The 23,000-nt window shown below is 43.6% G+C and overlaps 1 protein-coding gene across 1 annotated transcript in view; it reads right to left on the bottom strand.

Moving 5' to 3' along the window:
- NBEA (neurobeachin) overlaps positions 1 to 20,973 on the bottom strand; it is an 812,633-nt gene extending 791,660 nt beyond the window's left edge. The window contains 2 exon segments of the mRNA XM_033948014.1: positions 7,205 to 7,436; positions 20,717 to 20,973. Of these exon segments, the coding sequence (XP_033803905.1) occupies positions 7,205 to 7,436; positions 20,717 to 20,878 (394 nt within the window). The 5' untranslated portion in view covers positions 20,879 to 20,973.
- Between the last annotated feature and the right edge of the window lie 2,027 nt (positions 20,974 to 23,000).

Raw genomic sequence — 23,000 nt, 5'->3', positions numbered from 1 at the left:
AAAGGGTGGTTGATCGCTGGAATAGTCTTCCACTTCAGGTAATTGAGGCCAGCAGCATGCCTGATTTTAAGGCCAAATGGGATCTATTCACAGAGAAAGGTAGGGGAGGGTCATTGGGGTGGGCAGACTAGATGGGCCGTGGCCCTTATCTGCCATCTATTTCTATGTTTCTATGTTTCTATGTCTCCTAAAGCAATAAATAAATAGAAAATTTTTGTTCTACCTTTGTCTTCTCTGGTTTCTGCTTTCCTCATCTTCTTGTTACTGTCTGGCATCTCTCTGCCCCTCCCTATATGGCATCTTCTCTTCTTCTATGCCCCTTCCAGAAACTGTATACCTCCCCCTTCCATCTCTCCTCTAGACCCCCCCCCCCTTGGTCTGGCATCCATCATCTTCCCTCTGTTCCCTCATTGTCTGGCATCTTTCTCCTTTCATCTCTTTCCCTCCCCCTGTGGTTTTTAGCATCTCTCTCTTCTCATTTCCTCTGCTCAGATCTGATATCTCTGTCTCCTTCCCCGTTCTCTGGCATCTCTCTCTCCTCTCTCTCTTCCCTTTCCTTCTCTGGTCTTCCTTCTTTATTTTCTACCTCCATTTAAATTAAATTCTTTCTTACTATGCAGTCCTCAGTTTCCCTCTTTTCACTATGTCTACCCACAGCATGCCACCCCTTTCCTTCACCCCTCTACTATCTCACTAACTCTATCTTCTTCCCCCATCCAGCATATGTCCTTTTTCTTTATCCCTCCTTCCATCCAGTATGTGTTCTCTTTCTCCACTTCCATTCAGCATTTGCTCTCCCTTCTTTCCACTTCCATCATCTGACCTCTTCTCTCTCCCCTTTCTACCCACTTCCATCATCTTTCCCCTTCTCTCAATCTCTCCATCCACCACAGGCCCATCTTTCTCCCTTCCTCACCTTTCCGATTCTGGCAACAAGATCTCCCCCCGGACAACAGGCCCGGTCCGACAAACCTCCCTGCCCTGTGGCCGGCAATGTCTAAACTGCATTCTTACAGCAGCTGGAGCATTGTAGTTGCATATGGCTGTCGTAACGGTAGTCTCTGATGCAACTTCCGGTTGTGTCAGAGATGACCTTTATGGCAGCCACATGCAGCTTCAAGGCTCTAGCTCAGGGGTGCCCACATTTTTTGGGCTTGCGAGCTACTTTTAAAATGACCAAGTCAAAATGATCTACCAACAATAAAATTTAAAAAAAAACACAAAGCACACTGTACGCTGAGAAAATCTTAATTATCATTCCTATTCTGGGGGGTTTTCAAAGAGGTCAAAGCAGATGACTCTATGCACTGTCACCTCAGTAACAACCATACAAAAATAGGCAAATATACCCCCTCCCTTTTTACTAAACCACAATAGCAGTTTTTAGCACAGAGAGCTACGCTGAATGCCCAGGGCTGCTCTCGACGCTCATAGGCTCCCTGCGCTAAAAACCGCTATTGCGGTTTAGTAAAAGGGGGCCATAGTGCAAAATATAGACAGCAGATATAAATTCAGACACATTTTGATCACTAAATTGAAAATAAAATCATTTTTCCTACCTTGTCTGGTGATTTCATGAGTCTCTGATTGCACTTTCTTCTTCTGACTGTGCATCCAATCTTTCTTCCCTTCTTTCAGCCTGTATGCTTCCTCTCCTCCAGACCTCATTCTCTCCTCCAGACCTCATTCTCTCCTCCAACTTTTTCTTCCTCTCTCCCTGCCCTTTCTTTCTCCCTGCCTCCCTTTTTTTTCTCTCTTCATGCCCCCTTTCTTTTTTTATGTTTCCCTTCTGTCTCCCTGCCTGCCCCCTTTCTTTCTTTCTCCCTGCCCTCCACCAAGCCACTGCTGCCACCATCGGGGAACAGGCCCCAAAGCCACGGCCGCGGCTGCCCCAAGCTCTCTCTGCTTCCCTGTGTCGGGCCGACCAGCATTCCTCTCCCCGACGTCAATTCTGCCGTTGGAGAGGAAGTTCCGCCCAGCCAGGCAGCGATTGGCTGGCCCGAACTTCCTCTCCGACGGCATCCTTAGGGGGGTGCACAGCCGGCCAGGTCCATAAAATGGTTGATCACCAAGGCAAAGTGAGTCAATCTGGACCTGGCTGGCTGTGCACCTCCCCTAAGGCTGCACCTGGAGCGGACCACCCCCCCCTTTGGTACGCCACTGCATGATGATTGTTTCACATTTACCTCTTTTTTTTCTTCTTTCAAAACTTTATTAGCCTAACTGCAGGAGTCCTAGAGAGAAGTAGTGGGAGGGAAGAAGGGGGTTCCCAGCACAAAGAAAACCCACAAGAGGGAAACCAGACTCAGCCCTGCTGGAGAGGCCTCATGAAATCCCTACCAGCAAGATAGCCCCAATGAATGAACGCCAATAGGCTAAGGCTAAGGGCTACATTGTCCAGACCCCCTCCTGCTCTATTTGAACAGAGACAATGTCCAGATCCTTCCTGCTATATATGGGCAATCTGTGGACCAGAACTATGTAGGGTTCCACATTAGGAGTCACCGCAAAAGAAAAGAATCTAAGTGTCATTGTTGAGGATACGTTGAAACCCACAGCTTAGTTTGTGGCAGAGGCTAAGAATGTTAAGAATTATCAGGAAAGGAATGGAAAATAAAGATGAAAATGTTATAATGCTCTTGTATCGCTCTATGATATGGCTGCACCTTGAATACTGTGTGCAATTCTGGTCACCATATCTCTAAAAAGATATAGTGGAATTAGAATAGTTACAGAGAAGGGCAACAAAAATGATAAAAGGAATAGGACGATTTCCATACGAGGAAAGGATAAAAAGCGGCTAGGGATCTTCAGCTTGGAGGAGTTTCAAGTTTAATAATAATAATAACTTTATTTTTCTATACCGCCATAGTCAGGCGACTGCGGTTCACATTGAAAGAAGGCTGGACTGTCAGCGAATGATAAGGAGCCTAAAATAGAAAAGTTACATAAACAAGGTACATACTAATTTAAGTTCCATGGGTAAAGAATACATGAAAATTGGAGCTTCCTGAGAGATTGAATTACGGGAGTTTGTTTTAGTTTAAGGGTGGTCTGGCTTAGTCAATGAATTTGTCGAATAGGGCGGTTTTTATTGCTTTTTGGAATGCATTGTAAGTCAGTTTGGGTTCATTTATGCAGTTTTGCAACCAGACTTGTTGTCTATTCGCTTGGAACATGAAGGTTCTATCCAGGAAGGTTTGTATCTGCAGCCTGAGATCTTTGGGTAGGCAAACATGTTTTTGTTTCTGGTTGTTCGTGTGGGGTTGTGCAGAACGAAGTGAGTTTGCAGGTAGGAAGGTGCTAGTCCCCAGACTTGTTTGAAGCAGATACATGCAAATTTGAATAGTATTCGCGCTTCTATTGGTAACCAGTGTAGTTTTTTGTAGTAGGGGCTGATGTGGTCTTTTTTTCTCAGTCCGAAGATTAAGCGAACAGCAGTGTTTTGTACTAATCTCAATTTTTTTACTGTTTTTTGTGGGATACCCAGGTAGATGATGTTACAGTAGTCAAGGAGGGATAGGATCAGCGATTGCACCAGCAACCTGAGGGATGTTGGGTCGAAGTATTTTTTTATGGTCCTTAGCTTCCACAGCGTGTAAAAACATTTTTTCACCAGTAAGTTTGTGTGGTCAGCCATGGTTAGATGTGTATCTAGAGTGATACCCAGTATTTTTATGGTATTGGATATTGGGTATTCGTGGTTGTTGATTTTTAGCGATGTTCTCGTAACTTTGTCATTGGGGCTTGCCAAAAAGACTTTTGTTTTCGCTGTGTTTAATTTCAGTTTGAAGGTGGTGGTCCATTTTTCGATTTCTGTCATTGTGTTTGAGAGGTTGTCGGTAATTTCATTTGTGATGTCAGTTAGAGGGATTAAGATGGATATATCATCTGCGTATATGTAGTGCTTTAAGTTTAGTTTTTGTAGGAGATGACCTAAGGATGCGACGTAGATGTTGAACAGAGTGGGCAATAGGGGGGAGCCTTGTACCTTCATTAGAATAAGTACAGAGAAGGACAACAAACAAGATAAAAGGTTTGGAACGACTTCCCTATGAGGAAAGGCTAACACGGTAGGGCTCTTCAGCTTGGCAAACAGACGGCTCAAGGTCTATAAAATACTGAGTGAAATGAAAAAGGTAGATGTGAAATCACCTGTTTACTCTTTTCAAAAATTCTAGGACTAGGAGGCATGCGATGAAGCTACTAATTAGTAGATTTAAAACAAACCGGAGAAAATATTTCTTCACTCAACGTGTACCGTATTTTCGCGGATATAACGCGCACCATTGTAAAACACGCACAGGGGTATAGCGCGCAGAAATCACGATGATATGTACAAAAACTTTTCTATACCGCGCTCAGGCATATAACGCGCATGCTGCCCGACTCTCCTTTCGCCCGCCCTGACTTTCCGTGCGCTGTCCCGACTCTCCGTTCACCCCCCCTGACTTCCGTGCACTGTCCTCCCTTGAAGTCCTGTCCCCCCTTGAAGGTCTGTCCCCATCCTGAAAGCCTGATGCCCCCCCCGACGTCCGATACATCCCCCCCCCGGCAGGACCACTTGCACCCTCACCCCGAAGGACCGCCGACTCCCCAACAATATCGGGCCAGGAGGGAGCCCAAACCCTCCTGGCCACGGCGACCCCCTAACCCCACCCCGCACTACATTACGGGCAGGAGGGATCCCAGGCCCTCCTGCCCTCGACGCAAACCCCCTCCCCCCAACGACCGCCCCCCCCAAGAACCTCCGCCCGTCCCCCAGCCGACCCGCGACCCCCCTGGCCGACCCCCACGACACCCCCACCCGCCTTCCCCGTACCTTTGTGTAGTTGGGCCAGAAGGGAGCCCAAACCCTCCTGGCCACGGCGACCCCCTAACCCCACCCCGCACTACATTACGGGCAGGAGGGATCCCAGGCCCTCCTGCCCTCGACGCAAACCCCCCTCCCCCCCAGCCGACCCGCGACCCCCCTGGCCGACCCCCACGACCCCCCCAACCCCCCTTCCCCGTACCTTTGGAAGTTGGCCGGACAGACGGGAGCCAAACCCGCCTGTCCGGCAGGCAGCCAACGAAGGAATGAGGCCGGATTGGCCCATCCGTCCTAAAGCTCCGCCTACTGGTGGGGCCTAAGGCGCGTGGGCCAATCAGAATAGGCCCTGGAGCCTTAGGTCTCACCTGGGGGCGCGGCCTGAGACACATGGTCGGGTTTGGCCCATGTGCCTCAGGCCGCGCCCCCAGGTGGGACCTAAGGCTCCAGGGCCTATTCTGATTGGCCCACGCGCCTTAGGCCCCACCAGTAGGCGGAGCTTTAGGACGGATGGGCCAATCCGGCCTCATTCCTTCGTTGGCTGCCTGCCGGACAGGCGGGTTTGGCTCCCGTCTGTCCGGCCAACTTCCAAAGGTACGGGGAAGGGGGGTGGGGGGGTCGTGGGGGTCGGCCAGGGGGGTCGCGGGTCGGCTGGGGGGGAGGGGGGTTTGCGTCGAGGGCAGGAGGGCCTGGGATCCCTCCTGCCCGTAATGTAGTGCGGGGTGGGGTTAGGGGGTCGCCGTGGCCAGGAGGGTTTGGGCTCCCTTCTGGCCCAACTACACAAAGGTACGGGGAAGGCGGGTGGGGGTGTCGTGGGGGTCGGCCAGGGGGGTAGCGGGTCGGCTGGGGGACGGGCGGAGGTTCTTGGGGGGGGGGCCGTCGTTGGAGGGAGGGGGGTTTGCGTCGAGGGCAGGAGGGCCTGGGATCCCTCCTGCCCGTAATGTAGTGCGGGGTGGGGTTAGGGGGTCGCCGTGGCCAGGAGGGTTTGGGCTCCCTCCTGGCCCGATATTGTTGGGGAGTCGGCGGTCCTTCGGGGTGAGGGTGCGAGTGGTCCTGCCGGGGGGGGGATGTATCGGACGTCGGGGAGTCGGCCGGGCAAGAGGGCTTGGGCTCCCTCTTGCTCCGATCGTGGATGCGGGTGCGGGTGGGAGCGCGTGCGAGCGGTCGTTCGGGGTGGGGGTGCGAGCGGTCCTGCTGGGGGGGTGAATCGGGCGTCGGGCGGGGTGGGAACTATGTTTAAAAACTTTTGTATACCGCGCTCAGGCATATACCGCGCGAGGGGTATGCGCGGTACGTAAAATCACGTATAACGCGCGCGTTATATCCGCGAAAATACGGTAATTAAACTCTGGAATTCATTGCTAGAGAATGTGGTGAAAGCAGTTAGCTTGGAACAGTTTAAAAAAGGTTTGGATAATTTCCTAAAAGTCCATAAGCCATTATTCCTAGGATAAGCAGCACTAAATCTGTTTTACTCCTTCAGATCTTGCCAGGTACTTGTGATCTGGGTTGGCCAATATTGGAAGCAGAACACTGGGCTTGATGGACCTATGGTTTGTCCCAGTATAGCAACCAAAACTAGCCAAAGGACTCAATCCATAAACAACATGCCAAGAAGAACATGCTGCAATAATCCAGCTTGCATCATCTGCTGGAGGCAAAGAAACATTGGTAAATTCCAGGTAGAGTCAAGCCTTATAGTGGTGACATTACTGAAAAGTTCAGCTTCTCTGCCTCCATCTTCTGGCAATGTGTCACAACCCATTGGTCTCAACTGATCCGGCAAGATAAAAAAAGGAAGCCATAATTTAGAACCAAAAACACAATTAAAGAAAATATTGTATTCATGTGCCAGCTCAGTTGAGAAAAGTAATAAGATTTATGAAAGTAGTGACTGCACAAGTGGTCTCACACGCTGGGGAAAAATTTGATTTTTCAGAGCACTGAGTGTGTTCTATATTGGCACTCATACAACTGATTTATCTTGCAAGTGATCATGTAATTTCAATATCCACATTGCCTTTAATTGGGGGGGATGTTTTGTTTGTTTTTTAACATACACAACAGGAGTCGACAAGAACATGCCTGCCCCTATATAAGAAATATTTTCAGATCTCTTAAGAGATAATACATTATGGGGCGGTTCTCAACCCTGTCCTTGGAGACCCCTAGCCAGTTGGGTTTTTAGGATATCCCTAATGAATATGCAAGAGATTTGCATATAATGGAGGAGACAAGTATGCAAATCTCTCTCATGCATATTCATTAGGGATATCCTGAACAGAGTACTGCACTGCTGTATAAAAATCATAAAAACAACAGAATCACTGTTTACTACTTAAACTAAAGGATTTCATTTATGAAATTGATACTTCTTAGTTCTGTAATAAATACCTGCAATCATATCATCCACAGTACTCATCTTCAGCAGGACTTGCTCTATAAGGCCAACTTCTGTACTGGTCTGTAAATTACGGACACTTTTACGGAGAATGGCTGTGAACATGCTCCAAATTTCTGCCTGGCAAGTTACATCACAGTGCTCTAAAAGCTCCACCATGCAGGTTATGCTCTCCGCATCTTGGATTATAAAGTTCATCTCTAAATCAAATTCTCCACCAACAAGCTGAAAAGAAACAAAAGCGAATACATAAGAAGTTTACTGGAGATTAGGTATTCATCATAAAGAATGCACTAGATACAGTTCTATTTTCTCTCATAGCCAGAGTTGGAGGCATAGGAGCCAACTCTGCTCTCCCTGGCTCCAGCCTCTTATTCCTGTTTTCTGGGACGGGTTCCCCATCCACTTTTGCATTTCTCCTGGTACTCACAGATTCCTGGCCACCTTCTACCTGCAGAGTCCACATCAGATTATTTGCTACATGCTCACCCTGAGCTGTGGAAGACCAGCAAGGATCAGAGTTTGAAACCTCAAAGATTACATGCCGAGTAAGAGAGCATGTTCTAGCAGCTCAGGGCATAGGAGTATGCACTTATACTATGCCACTGTGCCCTGTGCTGCCTGAAGTATATTGCTCCAAGAAACGAGCATTCAGCTCAAGGTTCTGAGTTGAGACCTGGGAGGTAGTTGCAAAGTTCTACCAAGAGCAAATAGGGGAGCAAGAAATCAGCAATTAACCAAGATGAAAGCCAGGGGGTCAAACCTGGAAACACAGAATTTGTGAGACAGCATGTCCCTTCTACCCCCACCTACAATACTGGCAGTAGTCTCCTGTCACCTCTTCCTCATGCTGCTCTGCTACTTCTTTAGGCTCATCCCAGTATCCCCACCATTTCAACCTCCTAGAAATGTAATTGGGGAACAATATTTTTAATTTTTGTGAGGAATGGGAATAGTGCTATTCTCTATTCTTCCTCAGTTCAATTTCTAACAATAGCTCCTCTCAATATTAGAACTGCCAAGAGAAAGTAAGTTTTAAAAGGAAGATTTTCAGTTCATGGTATTCCATCCTTCCACAACCTCTTCCCCTTTCTCCATCCTTATTTTCCCACCAGTGAATGCAAGACTGGAAGAAAAAAAAAATAGATACCAGAAGTTATCCCAAATTTATCCTGCTCAAATTAGTAATATTATATCTCCCACCCAGTGATTCTTGGGCTCGCTCAGTTGTGGGGAGAGGCTGATGATTTTTTTTTTAAGTCAAAGTTTATTTATTGAAAAGTTTTATAACAGATATAATAATATTCAATGTGAGAGTATTATAGAAAATGATACACAATAAAACACATCAAGCAAAACAATACTGCATTCCTTATGCTTATCAAGATACAAATGAAAAATAAATATGGACCTATATCTTACCCAATAATAGGGATAGGATAGAGAAAGATAGAGAAAAAGGGAGCAAGAAGATAGCAAAAATAGAAGTCAAAGTCAAAGACTGGAGCCTTGCAAATAAACCTTAAAAGAGCACCACCTACATTGGAACTGTTGGAATCTATCACATTTTTTTGACAAATATGCTTCAAATCTATAAGTCAGGCAAACTAAGTTACACCATTGGACAGAAGAAGCCTTAGAGAGATCCTTCTAAGAACCTAGGAGAATTTTCAAAGCTAAGGAGATGAGGACATTCAAAGAGATAAGCATCTTCTGGTGTCAATTGACAAGAAAGAGCAGAGGATTTTAATAACAACATCTGATACGAAAGAGCTACATTAATATGGAACAAAGTATCCCATATCGAAGTCCAATAAGTCTGGATAGCAGGACAGAGAAATAATAAATGTTTCAGGGAACTAATATCTTTGTTGCAAGTCCAACATTCCTTGGCAAAAGTAGAGTTGATCCTATGTCCAATGGGCTCTGTGATAAAGGAAGAATAAATTTTGAACAATTGAAGCTGACCTGGATGTACGGAAAATGGATTTCAATAAGGAAGCCCAATCAGTATCTGATATAGGGCAACCTATATCTTCTTCCCAAGATTTTTTCACAGAAGAGGGCATTGTATATTGTATATCTTTAATGAGGCTGGAAGCTGAATGACCCAGCACACTGAATTGGTTGGAAAGAGTGAACAATGTGGGGGGGATGATTGATAGCAGTCAGGTTGAGACCAGATTTCTTTATAACTGATCTGAGTTGCAACCATTGATAAAATTGAGAGTCAGACAAGTTATATTTATGTTTCAAATCACTAAAATAAGCCAGGAACAATCAGGATGGCATAATGAAGCAATATCCTATATTTGGTGGTTAAACAAAGAGGGCCAAGCAAATTGCTTTTTCTCAATGAAGAGTTTAGGGTTATGCCAAATAGGGCAAAATGAGGATTGGAGCCATGGATGTTCCAATACACGGTCCAATTCTTGGAGAATGTTGAATATGGAGGAAAGTAAAGGATTATGATGTTTGCTCTGTAAGTGTGAGGAACCTAATGTTCTGAGGAGGGGGATAGGATGAAGAAAAGCGGTTTCAAGTCTTAGCCAATTAGGTATGAGAGAAACATCTTGCTCATGTAGCCACTCAGCGCCCTGTCAAGAGGAAAGCCTTATGATAAATTAGGAGATCAGGGAAATTGATACCACCTGATGATTTAGCAGATTTCAATGTGTGTTATGAAATTCTGTGTGGTTTATTATTCCAAAGAAAATCCAGCATCATTTTTTCCAATTGTTTATAGAAGGAAGAGGGGAATAGCAAAGGGAACATTGTGAACATATAGGTAAGTTTTGGTACCACCATCATTTTTAAAGTATGTAGTCTTCCCCACCAAGATAAGTGGAGAGGGGACCAGCTAGATAAAGCATCTTTGACAGTAGAGATAGTTTTAGCTATGATGAGATTAGCTGTAACCCTAAGGACCCTATCAAAGGGTACACCCAAGTATTTTATGTCTGAGGTAACCCAAGTGAATGGATGCGATGAGATAGTAAAGGGGACACATGCTTCATTGAGAGACATGAGTTCGGTTTGGTCCCAATTGACCTTGTACCCTGACGTGGAGGAGAAATGGGAAATTAGATCGATAAGAGAGGCGAGGAACTTCTCAGGTTCAGAAAGGTATATCGTCAGAATAAACTGATAACTTAAATTCAAGATCTGCAATTGTGATCCCTTTAATGGAGGTAGAGAGTCTAATACTAGAAAGAAGGGGTTCTAAGGCTCTAAGAAGAAGGTTCTATGGTCCCTGTCCCCCCTGTCCTGGGGGGACAGGGACCATAAATTGAATCGCACACATAGAGAAAAAATTTTTTAATGTCACATCACTTGGTTTACGTTTGTTTGAACGAGGTTTAACACCATCAACTACCACCTGGCAAAGATAAGTACATTTTTCATCATTATGAACAAATTACGTTGAAAGTTTGTTTATATAATGCAGGTAGTCGGGGGACAGTGAAGGTAATGATGGTCCCCTTGTTAACCTCGTTTTGGTGATTACACTAAAAACACAGGTTATAAGGTCTGAGCACTTCACATTTTAATAAGAGCATTATTTATATATTAGTTACTTTCTATAAGAGCTGTGATTATTGAAATTTATATAGATCATCATCACAGAGTATAATTATTTATTCCTCCAGAGATTAGTTTATTTAGAAAAATATAGCTGACATGATAAAACAGGGAGACAAGACTTTTTAAAAATATATCAGTGCTAGGAAGAAGTGCAAAAGTGGTACCGTGAGACTCAAAAGTAAAAGGGAAAAATATGTAGAAGCTGAAAAAGAAAAGGCTAAATTGCTTAACAAATATTTCTATTCTATGTTCACAGCTGAAGCACCAGGAGCAAGACCGCAGAAGACAAACACGAATGCGGATGGAGGAGTGGTAGACCCTGATCAATTTTCAGAGGGTTGTGTTTGTGAGAAGCTAGCTAACTTAAAGGTAGACAAAGCGATGGGACCGGATGGTGTACATCCAATAGTGCTGAAGGTACTTAGGGAAGTTCTGGTAGTTCCGCTTATTGATCTTTTCAATGCTTCTCTAAAGTCGGGAGTGATACCGGAGGACTGGAGAATGTGGTCCCTCTCCACAAATGTGGAAGTAAGGAAGAAATAGGGAATTACAGGCCAGTAAGTCTGACTTCTGTGAAAAGCAAATTCAAGAAAACACTTTTAAAACAAAGAATGGTAAAGTTTCTGGAATCCGGTGAATTACAGAACTGGAGGCAACATGGATTCACTAGAGGTAGGTCTTGTCAGACAAATCTGATCAATTTATTTGACTGGATGACTAGAGAATTCAATAGAGGGAGTGCCCTAGATGTGGTGTATTTAGATTTTAGCAAAGCCTTTGATAGTGTTCCACATAGACATCTAATAAATAAACTGAGTACCCTTGGGATGGGCCATGTCAGGAACTAGTTGAGTGGAAGACGACAGAGGTTAGTGATCAATGGAGATCGCTCTGAGGAAAGGAATGGTACTGGTACTGTGCTTAGGTTCCAACTACTGAAGTCTCCGTCAAAACTCACTCCAGCACATCTACACCATCCAAACCACTGAAGCCCTCCCCAGCCCATCCTCAACTAAACGGCCATATACAGACACAGACTGTGCAAGTCTGCCCAGTACTGGCCTTAGTTCTTCAATATTTACTATTATTTTCTGATTCTAGATCCACTGTGTTCATCCCAAGCTTTTTTGAACTCCGTTACTGTTTTCCTCTCCACCACCTCTATAATGCATCTGTCTGTGGAGACCAGCATGAGAGTAACGCATGCTGGAGAGAACTCACATGGGCTCTCGCTCAAGGCCCAACAGATGAGAGAAGAGTGCGCCTGGTCTTCAAAACCCACTTTATTAGCAACCAAACATAAAATCCATGCATACAATAGTCTTGTCAATCATAAAAGCATGTAGTAGATCATGGACTCAAGGCACCACCTCTATTGTGGCCGCCATGGACTCCAGGACTTGAAAATAGGCCCACGCCAATAGAGCTGACTTATCCATAAGCCAAAAAAATTTGAGAACACAGCTTCTGTCTGTATGCCTCTGGTAGATAAAAGCAGCTGGCAGCTCTGTCTAACAAGACTCCCAGGTACTCCAGGAATTGAGTCATCGTCAAATTGCTCTTTCGGTAATTTACAATCCAACCCAAAACCTCCAGGACTCAGATCACCTGATCAACTGTATGCCAACCCTCAAACGAGGGGTCCTGTCAGCTAGTCACCCAGGCAGGGGACACACTTGCAGTCCCATCTTGCAGAGGTGAACTGCTATCACAACCATCACTTTGGTGAAGTTGTGAAGAACTGTCGCCAGGCCAAAGGGTAGAGCTGAAAATTGGTAACAACTTTCCAGGACATGAAGCCTGAGAAACTTTCTGTAGTCTGAGAAAATTGGATTATGTAAGTAGACCTCCTTCAGATCTAGTGAAGTCAAAAACCCTCCTGGAGACATCGCCACTATGACAGATCAAACTGTCCTCATGCAAAAGTAGGCAACTCCAAGCGCTGCATTTACGTGAAGAAGGTCTAGATTGGGCTCCCATCATTGGAACCTTTCTTTGGTATAATAAAGTATATGGAATATCTCCCTGAGCCCAAGATTTCGGCCAGTCTCTAAGGCCTAAATATCGTGTAACCTTTTCACAGTGGCTTGAATCTTGTTCGCCTTTTCCCGGTGCTCTGTGTGAGAATCCACAAACCCATCCATTAAGGGCCAGACAAATTCCAGCTTGTAGCCGGACCAAATAATGTCCAGAATCCAATAGGCAGATGAAATCTGAACCCAGGCCTGCAGAAATTCCAAGAGGCTGCCCTTGATATGAACAGGGACCTCTCTTACCCTGGCGTCACTGCAATTTGTTGGTGGATGGAGCAGCACAGGACGCAGAGACCTGATTACGCCTGAATCTGGAAAACCTCCGTTTATAGCCCTGGGAGAATCCCTGCAACATGGAACTGGAGCTACAAAAATTATCTCCCATTTTATTCAATATCTGTCTTGCACCACTTCTGACCTTAGCACAATCAATTGGATTTACAATGTATGTTTATGCTGATGACATTCAGATTTTATTACTTTTGATTCTTGCTCAATTTCCAAAATGGCAGCTATTAATGCGAATCTTGTTTGAATTTCAGATTGGTTAACTAAACACAGACAAACTAAATCTAGACAAATCAACATCTATAGTTTTCACTCCTTATGCTCACATTATTTTGTCCTTTAAAATCGAATTAAATAATATACCAATTCCTTTGGTTACATCTACCAAAACTTTAGGAGTAATATTTGATTCTAAATTACCATATTAATTACAAATTTCAGATAGGGTAAAATTATCTTTTTTAAAATTGAGACTAATTCAATCTGTTCGCTCTTTGCTCTTTCCAGAAGCTTTGAACATATTGGTACATTCATTAGTGATCTAGCAATTGGATTACACTCTAATGCCCTTTATGCTGGGGTATAGGAAAAGGATATTCAAAAACTTCAGAATATACAAAATACTGCTATTCGGTTAATATTTAATATTTGTAAATTTGATCATATTACCCCGTCTTTGAAAGCAGCTCACTGGCTCCCCGTTCCTTACAGTATCATCTATAAAATACTTCTATTGACTTTTAGGGTAATAATGACAGGTGAACCTTTGTATCTCGCACGTTTTCTGATCCCATATACACCTTCGAGAATTCTTAGATCAGAAAATCAAAAACGTCTTACAGTTCCAAAATATATTAGGTCTGCTACTTACTTAGTAAAAGGTCCACAACTTTGGAACTCTATGCCTCTGGCTCTCTAATTATTGAAGTCAACTGATAAGTTTAAGGCCGAGTTAAAAACATTTCTTTTCTCAGATGCTTATCATAACAAATAGTAATATTTGGCTTTTGAGAGTTTTCTACAAGACACTAGACATTATAACCCAATGTATTTTCCTTCCTACTTTCCTATAACAATTGTAGTTCTGCTTTTAACTTTATATGTATGTTGTAATATGATTTTAAATTGTTTTTAATTTTAACTTGATCTTAGATTGTAAGGCGCCCAGATTTTGTACCCTTGGTGCGAGATAGTAAGACATGAATAGATTTGGAAACTAGAAGCTCTGGGACTAATATCAGGCAAGGACTTGGGGCAGTGGTCTACCACACTGTTCATGAGATCATGCAGGCCTTTGCCAAATAATAACTGCCCCTTAAAAGGGAGTCTGGCAAGAGTAGCTTTACAGGTGGAATCATCAGTCCATTGTTTGATCCAGAGCATTCTACAAGTAGAAATTGAATAAGCTGACGCTTTACCGAGGGCATGTATATCATCATATAGAGCGTCAGCCACATAATCTACACCAGACAAAAGCAGCTGAGGAGGAGTTCATCTCACTCATTCTCCAACATGTGCAGTCTGGACAGACAAGCAACATGAAACAAAGGACACCACCGAGGTAGCTTTAACTCCCAAAGCCACTGCCTTGAAAAGTCTCCTGAGAATAACATCTGCTTGGCAGTCCTGCATATCCTTGAGCACCATAGCGCTGCTGCTCAGAAAGGAGGTGCACTTAATAACCAGTGCAACCAAAGAATCTAGGCTGACTAAAAAGTTGCTGACACTCCTGTGACATAGGATACAGCCTGGACATGGCTCTCGCTACTTTGAGAGACCCTTAGGAGAACCCCACTGCTCCAAAATCAAGACAATAATATCTGGATACCAGGGAAATGCATAGGACTGAACCGTCACTCCCCATATGAGGGAGGAGGAGGTAGAAGGAGCTGGCTGTGTGTCCAAATTCAGATCATGCAGAGATCCAGTAAAGCAGCAGACTGAAATAAATGCATAACTGTGAGATCGTCCCCAGGTTCAAGAGGCAAAATAGGATCCAAGTGCCAGCATACGTTCCTTGGTCCCCTGCCACAGGAGGAGCACCCACAAACAATAAAGGAACAGTAAAATTATCCTCATCATCGTATCCCCTGTAAACGGATATCCCAAATCCCGAACAGTGGCAGACTGAGAAACAGATGTGCCCTGAGAGGCTATGCCTTGCTAAGACATGTCCAATGAGCAGCGGGACTGCGGAGGAGGAGCACGGCTCTCCTAAAAGGCTTTCCACATAAAATTCACAAATTCTGAAAAGAAAGCCGTACCAGGGAGCAAGAATTCGGCCTGTGATGACACTACCTTTCGTTTCTTGGGCTGCGGGACTTTTGCATCCTTTAGCGCAGAATGGTCACAATTTCCAGGCCCCGAAAACAGAAAAAACTGCTCCAATGGGCTAGCCACTGTTTTTGTCAGCTGAGCATGCAGAGGAAAGGTTAAGCTGACTGCTCCAGCCTCTCTGGTATGTGGTGCAAGAATGCTCCTAAGGCACAGTCCTGGCATGAATCTGGGGTATAAGAGCCCAAAGAGTCCATCCCAACCAGTTCTGAGGCAAAAAAATTGAGTTTTGGAAGTGCAGGGAACTTTAGAAAAAAGATCACTAAAAATTCAAGATAGCTGCCATCAAAAAATTTAATGCCTAAAATCGCTAAAATAACTGACTTACTAAAGTAAAAAAATCTGTGAATTTATAATTTTTGAGGAGGGGAACATAGAGGAACATGCAGAAACCCTCAAACACAGGACCCCCCCCCCCCTCCAACCCCCAATTCACCTCATAGGCCTTACTCACTGTGACCTATCCTGGCAATGTGCTGCAGCCTAACTCAGCTCTTTACAGTAGATGGAAAGATAAAGAATCACTGCCTCATGCTGAAAATTCCTCTTCACTGTTGATATTCAGGCTTCCAGCCAGACATGGCATCTCTCCCCACCCCCACCCCCACAGATGCATTATCAGAAGGGGGAGGAGGCAAAAATGCAGCCAGCACCCTGTGAGACACCACTGAGCCTCCTACAAATGCCTAACAGTCTGCGTTCAAACCTCTGCTAAGCAGTAGGCGAGGGAAAATAAGCAGGGGCAGCCCCGAGCTCCAAAATATTTATGTAGGCTGGCTAAAAGTTATCACCAGGAATCGGCCTGTCAGCTGCAGACCTCAGTCTGCTTCTTCTTTATGAAGGCAAAGCTGACACTGAAGATAATCTCCAAGAACTTAGAAACACCGAATAAAAATAAAAAACACCAAATAATATAAGAAAAAGGAGAGAGCAGAATAGAAACACACCTTCTGGCTCACGTGCACAAGGGAAAAACTGTAGGTAGCAGTAAAGCTCCAGGTGAATTAGGAGAGTCACAGAAAAACTCCGGAGTGGATTCCTTCTGTATATGGCTCGCGGCCATAGGCAGATAACCCACTTGTCCAGAATGACACACCAATTGCATTGGTAAAGAGGTTAACTTTCATAAACTATAAAAGATCACAAAAAGAGGAAGACAGGTTGACCAAGTAATCAGGAAAGCAAGACATTTTTGGATATATAAAGATAGGAGAATGTGCAAAAGTGGCACTGTGAAACTCAAAGGTGAAGGGGAAGAATATGTAGAAGCTAGAGGCTAAATTGCTTAACATTTGCTACAGCTGAAGTGCCAGGAGCGGGACCGCAGAAGATGAAAACAAATAGGACTGGAGGTGTGGTAGATCCTGATCAGTTTTCAGAGGATTGTGTTCATGAGGAGCTAGCTAAATTAAAGGTGAATAAAGCGATGGTGCACATCCAAAGGTAATGAAGGGATGTGGAGAAGTTCTGGCGGTTCTGCTGGATGGTATTTTCAATGCTTCTCTAGAGTCAGGAGTGGTACTGGAAGACTGGAGAAGGGTGGATGTGGTCCCTCTCCATAAAAGTGGAAGTGAGGACAAAGTAGGGAACTACAGGCCCATAAGTCTTATTTCTGTGCTAAGTAAATTTAAAACAGTAAAGTTTCTGGAATCCAGTGGATTACAGGACCCATGGTAACATGGATTCACTAGAAGAAGGTCTTGTCAGACAAATCTGATCAATTTCTTTGACTTGGTGACCAGAGAATTGGATAGAGGGAGAGCGCTAGATGTGGTATATTTAGGTTTTATCAAAGCCTTTGACAGTGTTCCACACAGGCATCTAATAAATAATTTGAGTGCCTTTGGAATGGGCTCCAAAGCGGCAGACAAGGTCAAGAAATGGTTGAGTGAAAGATAACAAAGGGTAGTAGTCAATGGCACTCTGAGGAAAGAGAAATTACCAGTGGTGTGCCTCAAGGTTTGGTTCTTGGGGCTGTCCTTTTTAACTTTTTTATAAGCAATATTACTGAAGGGCTGTCTAGTAAGATTTGCCTCTTTCAGGATGATACCAAATTCTGCAATGGACACCCTTGATGGTATGGATAACATGAGAAAGGGCCTAGTGAAGCTTGAGGAATGGTTTGAAATTTAGCAGCTAAGATTTAATGCTAAGAAATGCAAGGTCAATCATTTGGGCTGCAAAACCCAAGAAAACAGTACAGTTTAGGGGAAGAAAAACTTTTGTTCATGAAAGAGAAGCGTGACTTGGGTATGATAAGATCATCAAATACTAAGGCGATCAAACAGGTTGAAAAGGCAACGACGAAAGCTAGAAGGATGCTAAGCTGCATAGGGAAAAGAATGGCCAGTAGGAAAAGGAGGTATTGATGCCCCTATATAAGACTCTGGTGAGACTTCATTTAGAATATTGTGTACTATTCTAGAGACCACACTTTCAAAAAGATATAACAGGATGGAGTCAGTCCAGAGGAAGGCAACTAAGATGGTCAGTGGTCTATGTCATAAGGCATACGGGGACAGAGAGGGAGAGGGGATATATGATAGAGATGTTTAAATACTTATGTGACATAATTTCACATGAGGCAAGTCTCTTTCAGTTGAAAGGAAACTCTAGAGTGAGAGGGCATAGGATGAAGTTAAGAGGTGACAGGCTCAGGAGTAATCTAAGGAAATACTATTTTTACAGAAAGGGTGGTAGATGCATGAAATAGTCTCCCTGAAGAGGTGGTAGAGACAGACTGTGTCTGAATTCAAGAAAGCATGGGGCAGGCAAGTGGGATCTCTTAGGGAGAGGAGGAGATAGTGGATGCTGCAAATGGGCGGACTAGATGGGCCATTTGGCCTTTATCTGCCGTTATGTTTCCATATTGTTTTCATTCTCAACATCCACAACTAATTATCTCCCCCCCCCCTTTTGCAAAGCCACGTTAGGCTTTTTTTTTTTTTTTTTTTTTAAATCACCAGTGGAGGCAGTATTAGCTCCAATGCTCATAGAGTTCCTACGAGCGTCGGACCTAATACCATCATGGCCGGCGATAAAAAAGTCTAATGCGGTTTTGTAAAAGGTGGGGGGGGGTATATTCACTCATGCAAATTCATGTATTAAGAAAAACTTCATTGCATTTCTCTGCACATTGGTACAGCTTTTCCCCACTGCATTAGGTCAATTATAAAATAGATAGCAAGTGTGGTGAACATCATCACAGAACAGAGATACAGTGACTACCAGCACTTATGTTAAACAAGAAAAGTTTTACATGTGTACATTGCTACACTGAACATGTTTTTTTTTTGCTATAATTTATATGCTCAGCACCCCATGCTAAGCTAACAAGGCATTTCTTTTCTGTCAGCTGAGTCCACTCCCATCAGATTTCCAAGTCCCCTCTATAGAACAGACCTTTCTCACCTTACTTAGAAGACCAGAAAGCAAATAGCTAAAATACAGTAAGTAATGACCAGAACAGATATAGTGACAACAATATCAGCAGAAGTCAACATGTACTCAGAGATGACAGCCATCAACATGAGCCCTCCATATAAGTTTATATTTTAACATTAAACATGGAGCAGAGGATTGTGAGCTAGTGTTTACAAGAATAAAAGGTAAAATGTTAACATATAAGTAGGAATGGGAAAGCAAAGTATAATAGGTTTAATCAAACAAATGTCTATCAATGCTTACGTATACAAACTATATTTACTGCTCACATCCATCCTCACAGTCAGAGAGAGAAGGCTGGTTCATATTTTCTTTAGCTTTCTGAAAGAAAAGCTTGAATTTGCATAATCCCGATATACTTTTTTTTCTTCTTGATATCATCCTTAGATTCCCTTTTTCTGGCAAACTCTAAAGCTAATAATGTCAAGAAAACAAAAGTTTTAACATTTTTTTCCACTTGGTCTCATCTGACTTCCATTTTTTATCTTAAACAACCAGGCTACAAGCACACTCAGATTTTAATATGATCTATGATGGCCTTGTCTTTACTCTCACTCCTTTAGGACTGCTAAGGGGTTTCAGGGGTATCCCTAATGAAATATGCATGAGAGAGATTTGCCTACAATGAAAATAGTAGACATTGAAATCCCTCTCATGCATACTCATTAGGTATATCATGAAAACTTGGCCCATTGGCAGCCCTGGAAGTGAAGACCAAGCTTCCTCTTCCTTTTACTACATTAGGTCAAATACAGAGAGGTATGATAAACAGTATGCAATGCCAGATCACAACGGCAGTACAATCAAGTTCAATTATTTTCTTTATATCTTAAAAAGCACCAACAGTATGGATACAGTTGATGAATTTGCTCAACACTGGGAATGCTGAAGCACTTATGCCTAGAAAAGCTGCAAAATGCTTTGTTGCAGGGAAGGCTGTGTTCTTCAGCAGCACTAAACTGCAGATAACTGATCATAATTCATTTCAGCTTTCTTTTCCACAATCTCCTACCCCCTTTTGCTATTATGTTTCCTTAGTACAAGTAGAGCAAAAAACTGCTACCACTCCAGTCTTGCAGCAGCTCCTTATCTTAACCCTTATGATAAATTAGATGAGCAGAATACATTGCATACTTTTTCCTCCTCTCCGTTTTAAACAAACGTGTTCCTTCATACACTGAACTAGCATGTCCTAACAAGTTATTTCTAGAACAAAAACTTTGCACCTTAGATGATATTGTGATGGGTACCATCCAACAACTAAAATCAGTAACCATGTGGCAAGAAAACTACGAATAATAATAATAATAAAAGGGGCAGACTCCACGCCATAATACAAACTATGAAATATGTGCTGTATTCAAAATCTATCTTCTCTCTTCCTTCAAAATTAAACGCACACATTTCCCGAGCCTAGTCAGTACATGCGCCTGCCTTCCAACTACTGTACTCCTTTTTTAATTTCGAGGAAAAAGAATGATGTACCAACCCCAACTCTCTCTTCACCCCACCCCCACCCCCAAGAAAAAAACCTCCCATTGGTCTAAAGATTGTTTTAATGATTTACAAAAGGTAAAGTCTAAGATCATGCTACCTAATAAAAATAATTGAAGCATAGTATATTTACATACAACATATGCCTACATATTATTTTCCCCATAAACCGGTATATAAATAGATATACAAACACAATACATTAATGGATCTGACAGTTTTAAAAAGCTCTATTGAAAAACATATTAGCACCTCTCATTTCACTCATTCCAGAAATATCCCCTTCCAATAAATTTTTCCTGTAACCACAGTCTGACATATTCTTACCAGATTGAGTACCGTTTCCACAATGTCCCGGTTGCTGACCTCTCCCACCTGGATGAGTCCGATCAAGACGGCAAATTTCATCCTGATGTTGCGGATCGGCACCGACGGGTTAATCATCCCGGTGGGAAGCACCATGGAGCCGGAGGCGCGCAACTCCAGCATGGCCCCGCCAGAGCCCAGCGGCGGGGCCGGGGGATCCCTCTCGGTCACCGACACCGCTGCCGTAACCTGGGGAGACACCGTTTTCTCGCTGGCCATCTCCCCCTCCCCTCCCCCCGACCCCAACCCCCCCCCCCCCCCCCCCCCGGCCCGGCACTGGCCGCTACCTGCCTCAGTCACCAGCCGGGAAAGCGGCGCATCCGCTGTAGAGAAATCACGAGCGGCAGCGGCAGAACGTGGGTACCAAGACCAGCGTAAACCAGCAACCTAGAGTTCAAAAGAACCCCGGAAGATTCTAGAACTCAGTGCAAATAGCAGTTATTTCCTAGGTGCTAACACAACCCCCCTCTTCACTCCATCCCAGGGGGGTTTAATACACCCTTCGCTCAGCTACAATTTCCCCTTGCTTTAGCTCGTTTTCAGTGAAGGGGAAAAAAAAACAAAAAAAACGCCGCCGCCGAGAGAACCAAATAAGGACGAGCGCTATTCAATGTCACTCGCTACTTCGTCGCCGCCGAGACCGCTGTTGTTGGAAGAACCGACTCCTCTCGCTCCTCCGCCATGTTGCTGCCCCCTGCCTGCGGTATCCCACACCGCGCTTGCGCACAGCGCCGCGGGGCGTGGTGGTGGGCTCGGTCTGCCCAATTACTTGGATGGATAGGTGCAGCAGGTGCACTAAAAGCCCGCAGGCTCGCGGAGCTCGGGTGATGAGGAGTTAGAGAGCGTCGACCTGAAACGGAGTCCGGATTGCTGCTGCAGTTAGATGGCGGTTTTGGGTTTTGTTTTTTGCTTCTCGATATTTTTGTGTGTGCCCAAAACCATCTCAGGGTGGCAGTAACTGAATTTTCCATAACTGCTCTTTTTAAAGGGTATTGGTGATCTTTTGTTGGAAACCAACGCAGGAACTTTAAAAAGTGCGTGTAGGTGGGGAATATGTGTATTTACCTGCGTGAGATACCAACGTTTGAAAACAGTTAAATGGAGAGACGCATTTGGGAAGTCGGTCGATTTATTTTCTCACATTAAATGCACAGTAGTGAGGAAAAAAAATATTAATTTGTCAACCATCTACCGAGGGAGAAGTGAGTCTTTATTGTGATCATACAGGATATGCCTATTTTCATTCACAGGAGCCAACTTTTCAAAATTATTGGGGGAGCTAAACCCAATTGAAATTACCTCGCCCTGAATATAGTCATGGAATTTGCTCCAGCAACCACAGAGCTACTTCCTATTCTTTCATTTCACCTATTCATTTGTTTTGAAATGAATTGCGTGATACATAATTCATAGGCTTAGCATTAAGAAAAAAAACAATCTGTCTTCTAAGAATGAATTGCTTTTATCAGATTCAACGGTCGGCCTTAACTTCGAAAGTACTTTAATTTTATAAATGGGGGTCATTGTAGCCGCATGTGTAAATAACGGAATTCACACATGTAGATTCTCTACAGGTGTACAAACCCCAATTTACATGTGTAGATGGACCGTACCTAGAAATTTAAAGGGGTAATGTTTGGGGTAGGCCAACAATGCATATACAGTATTATTTTCTGTTTAACAAAAAGAATCTATGTATTTAAGAAAATTGCTTGTTCGCATTTGTACTTTTCCAAGTTAATCAGACTGACAGTCATAAAAGTGCTCTTTTTGACCTATGCTTTAAATGAGAGATTGTGGAAGAAGATAATTAAAAAAATATATTCTGCAGGGGGAGGTCTATTATTATTTTTTTTTTTTTTTAACCTCCAAAGTATTTTTTAAAAAGTGTTTTGGCTAGACAGTTGAGGCCACTTCCACCTACAAATTTTAAGAATTTGGGCTGCTAAATTGTTACTTCCACTTATTTGTGTCAGCTTATATATATGGAAGCTGCTAAGTAATGCTGCTTTTTTTTTTCTCTGCTTATTTTTATAAAATTGCAACTAACACTGTACATATAGCAAATACAATGAATATGAGGGTCTGCTAAAATGTTCTCAGCCCAAGCAACAAAGTTGGGGCAGTCTCCATTCAGGGCTATACACTTAGTCCAGCAATTTTCTACTTTTTTTATTCTAACTTTGTTGGTTGGGCTGAGAACTTTTCAGCAGCCCCCTCATAGTTAATTCTTCCCCACCTTAGG

This window comes from Geotrypetes seraphini, chromosome 6 (assembly GCF_902459505.1).
Source record: "Geotrypetes seraphini chromosome 6, aGeoSer1.1, whole genome shotgun sequence".
NCBI classification, from domain to species: domain Eukaryota; kingdom Metazoa; phylum Chordata; class Amphibia; order Gymnophiona; family Dermophiidae; genus Geotrypetes; species Geotrypetes seraphini.
Note: the sequence above shows the minus strand (reverse complement) of the source record. Positions and strands in the feature narration are given on the sequence as shown.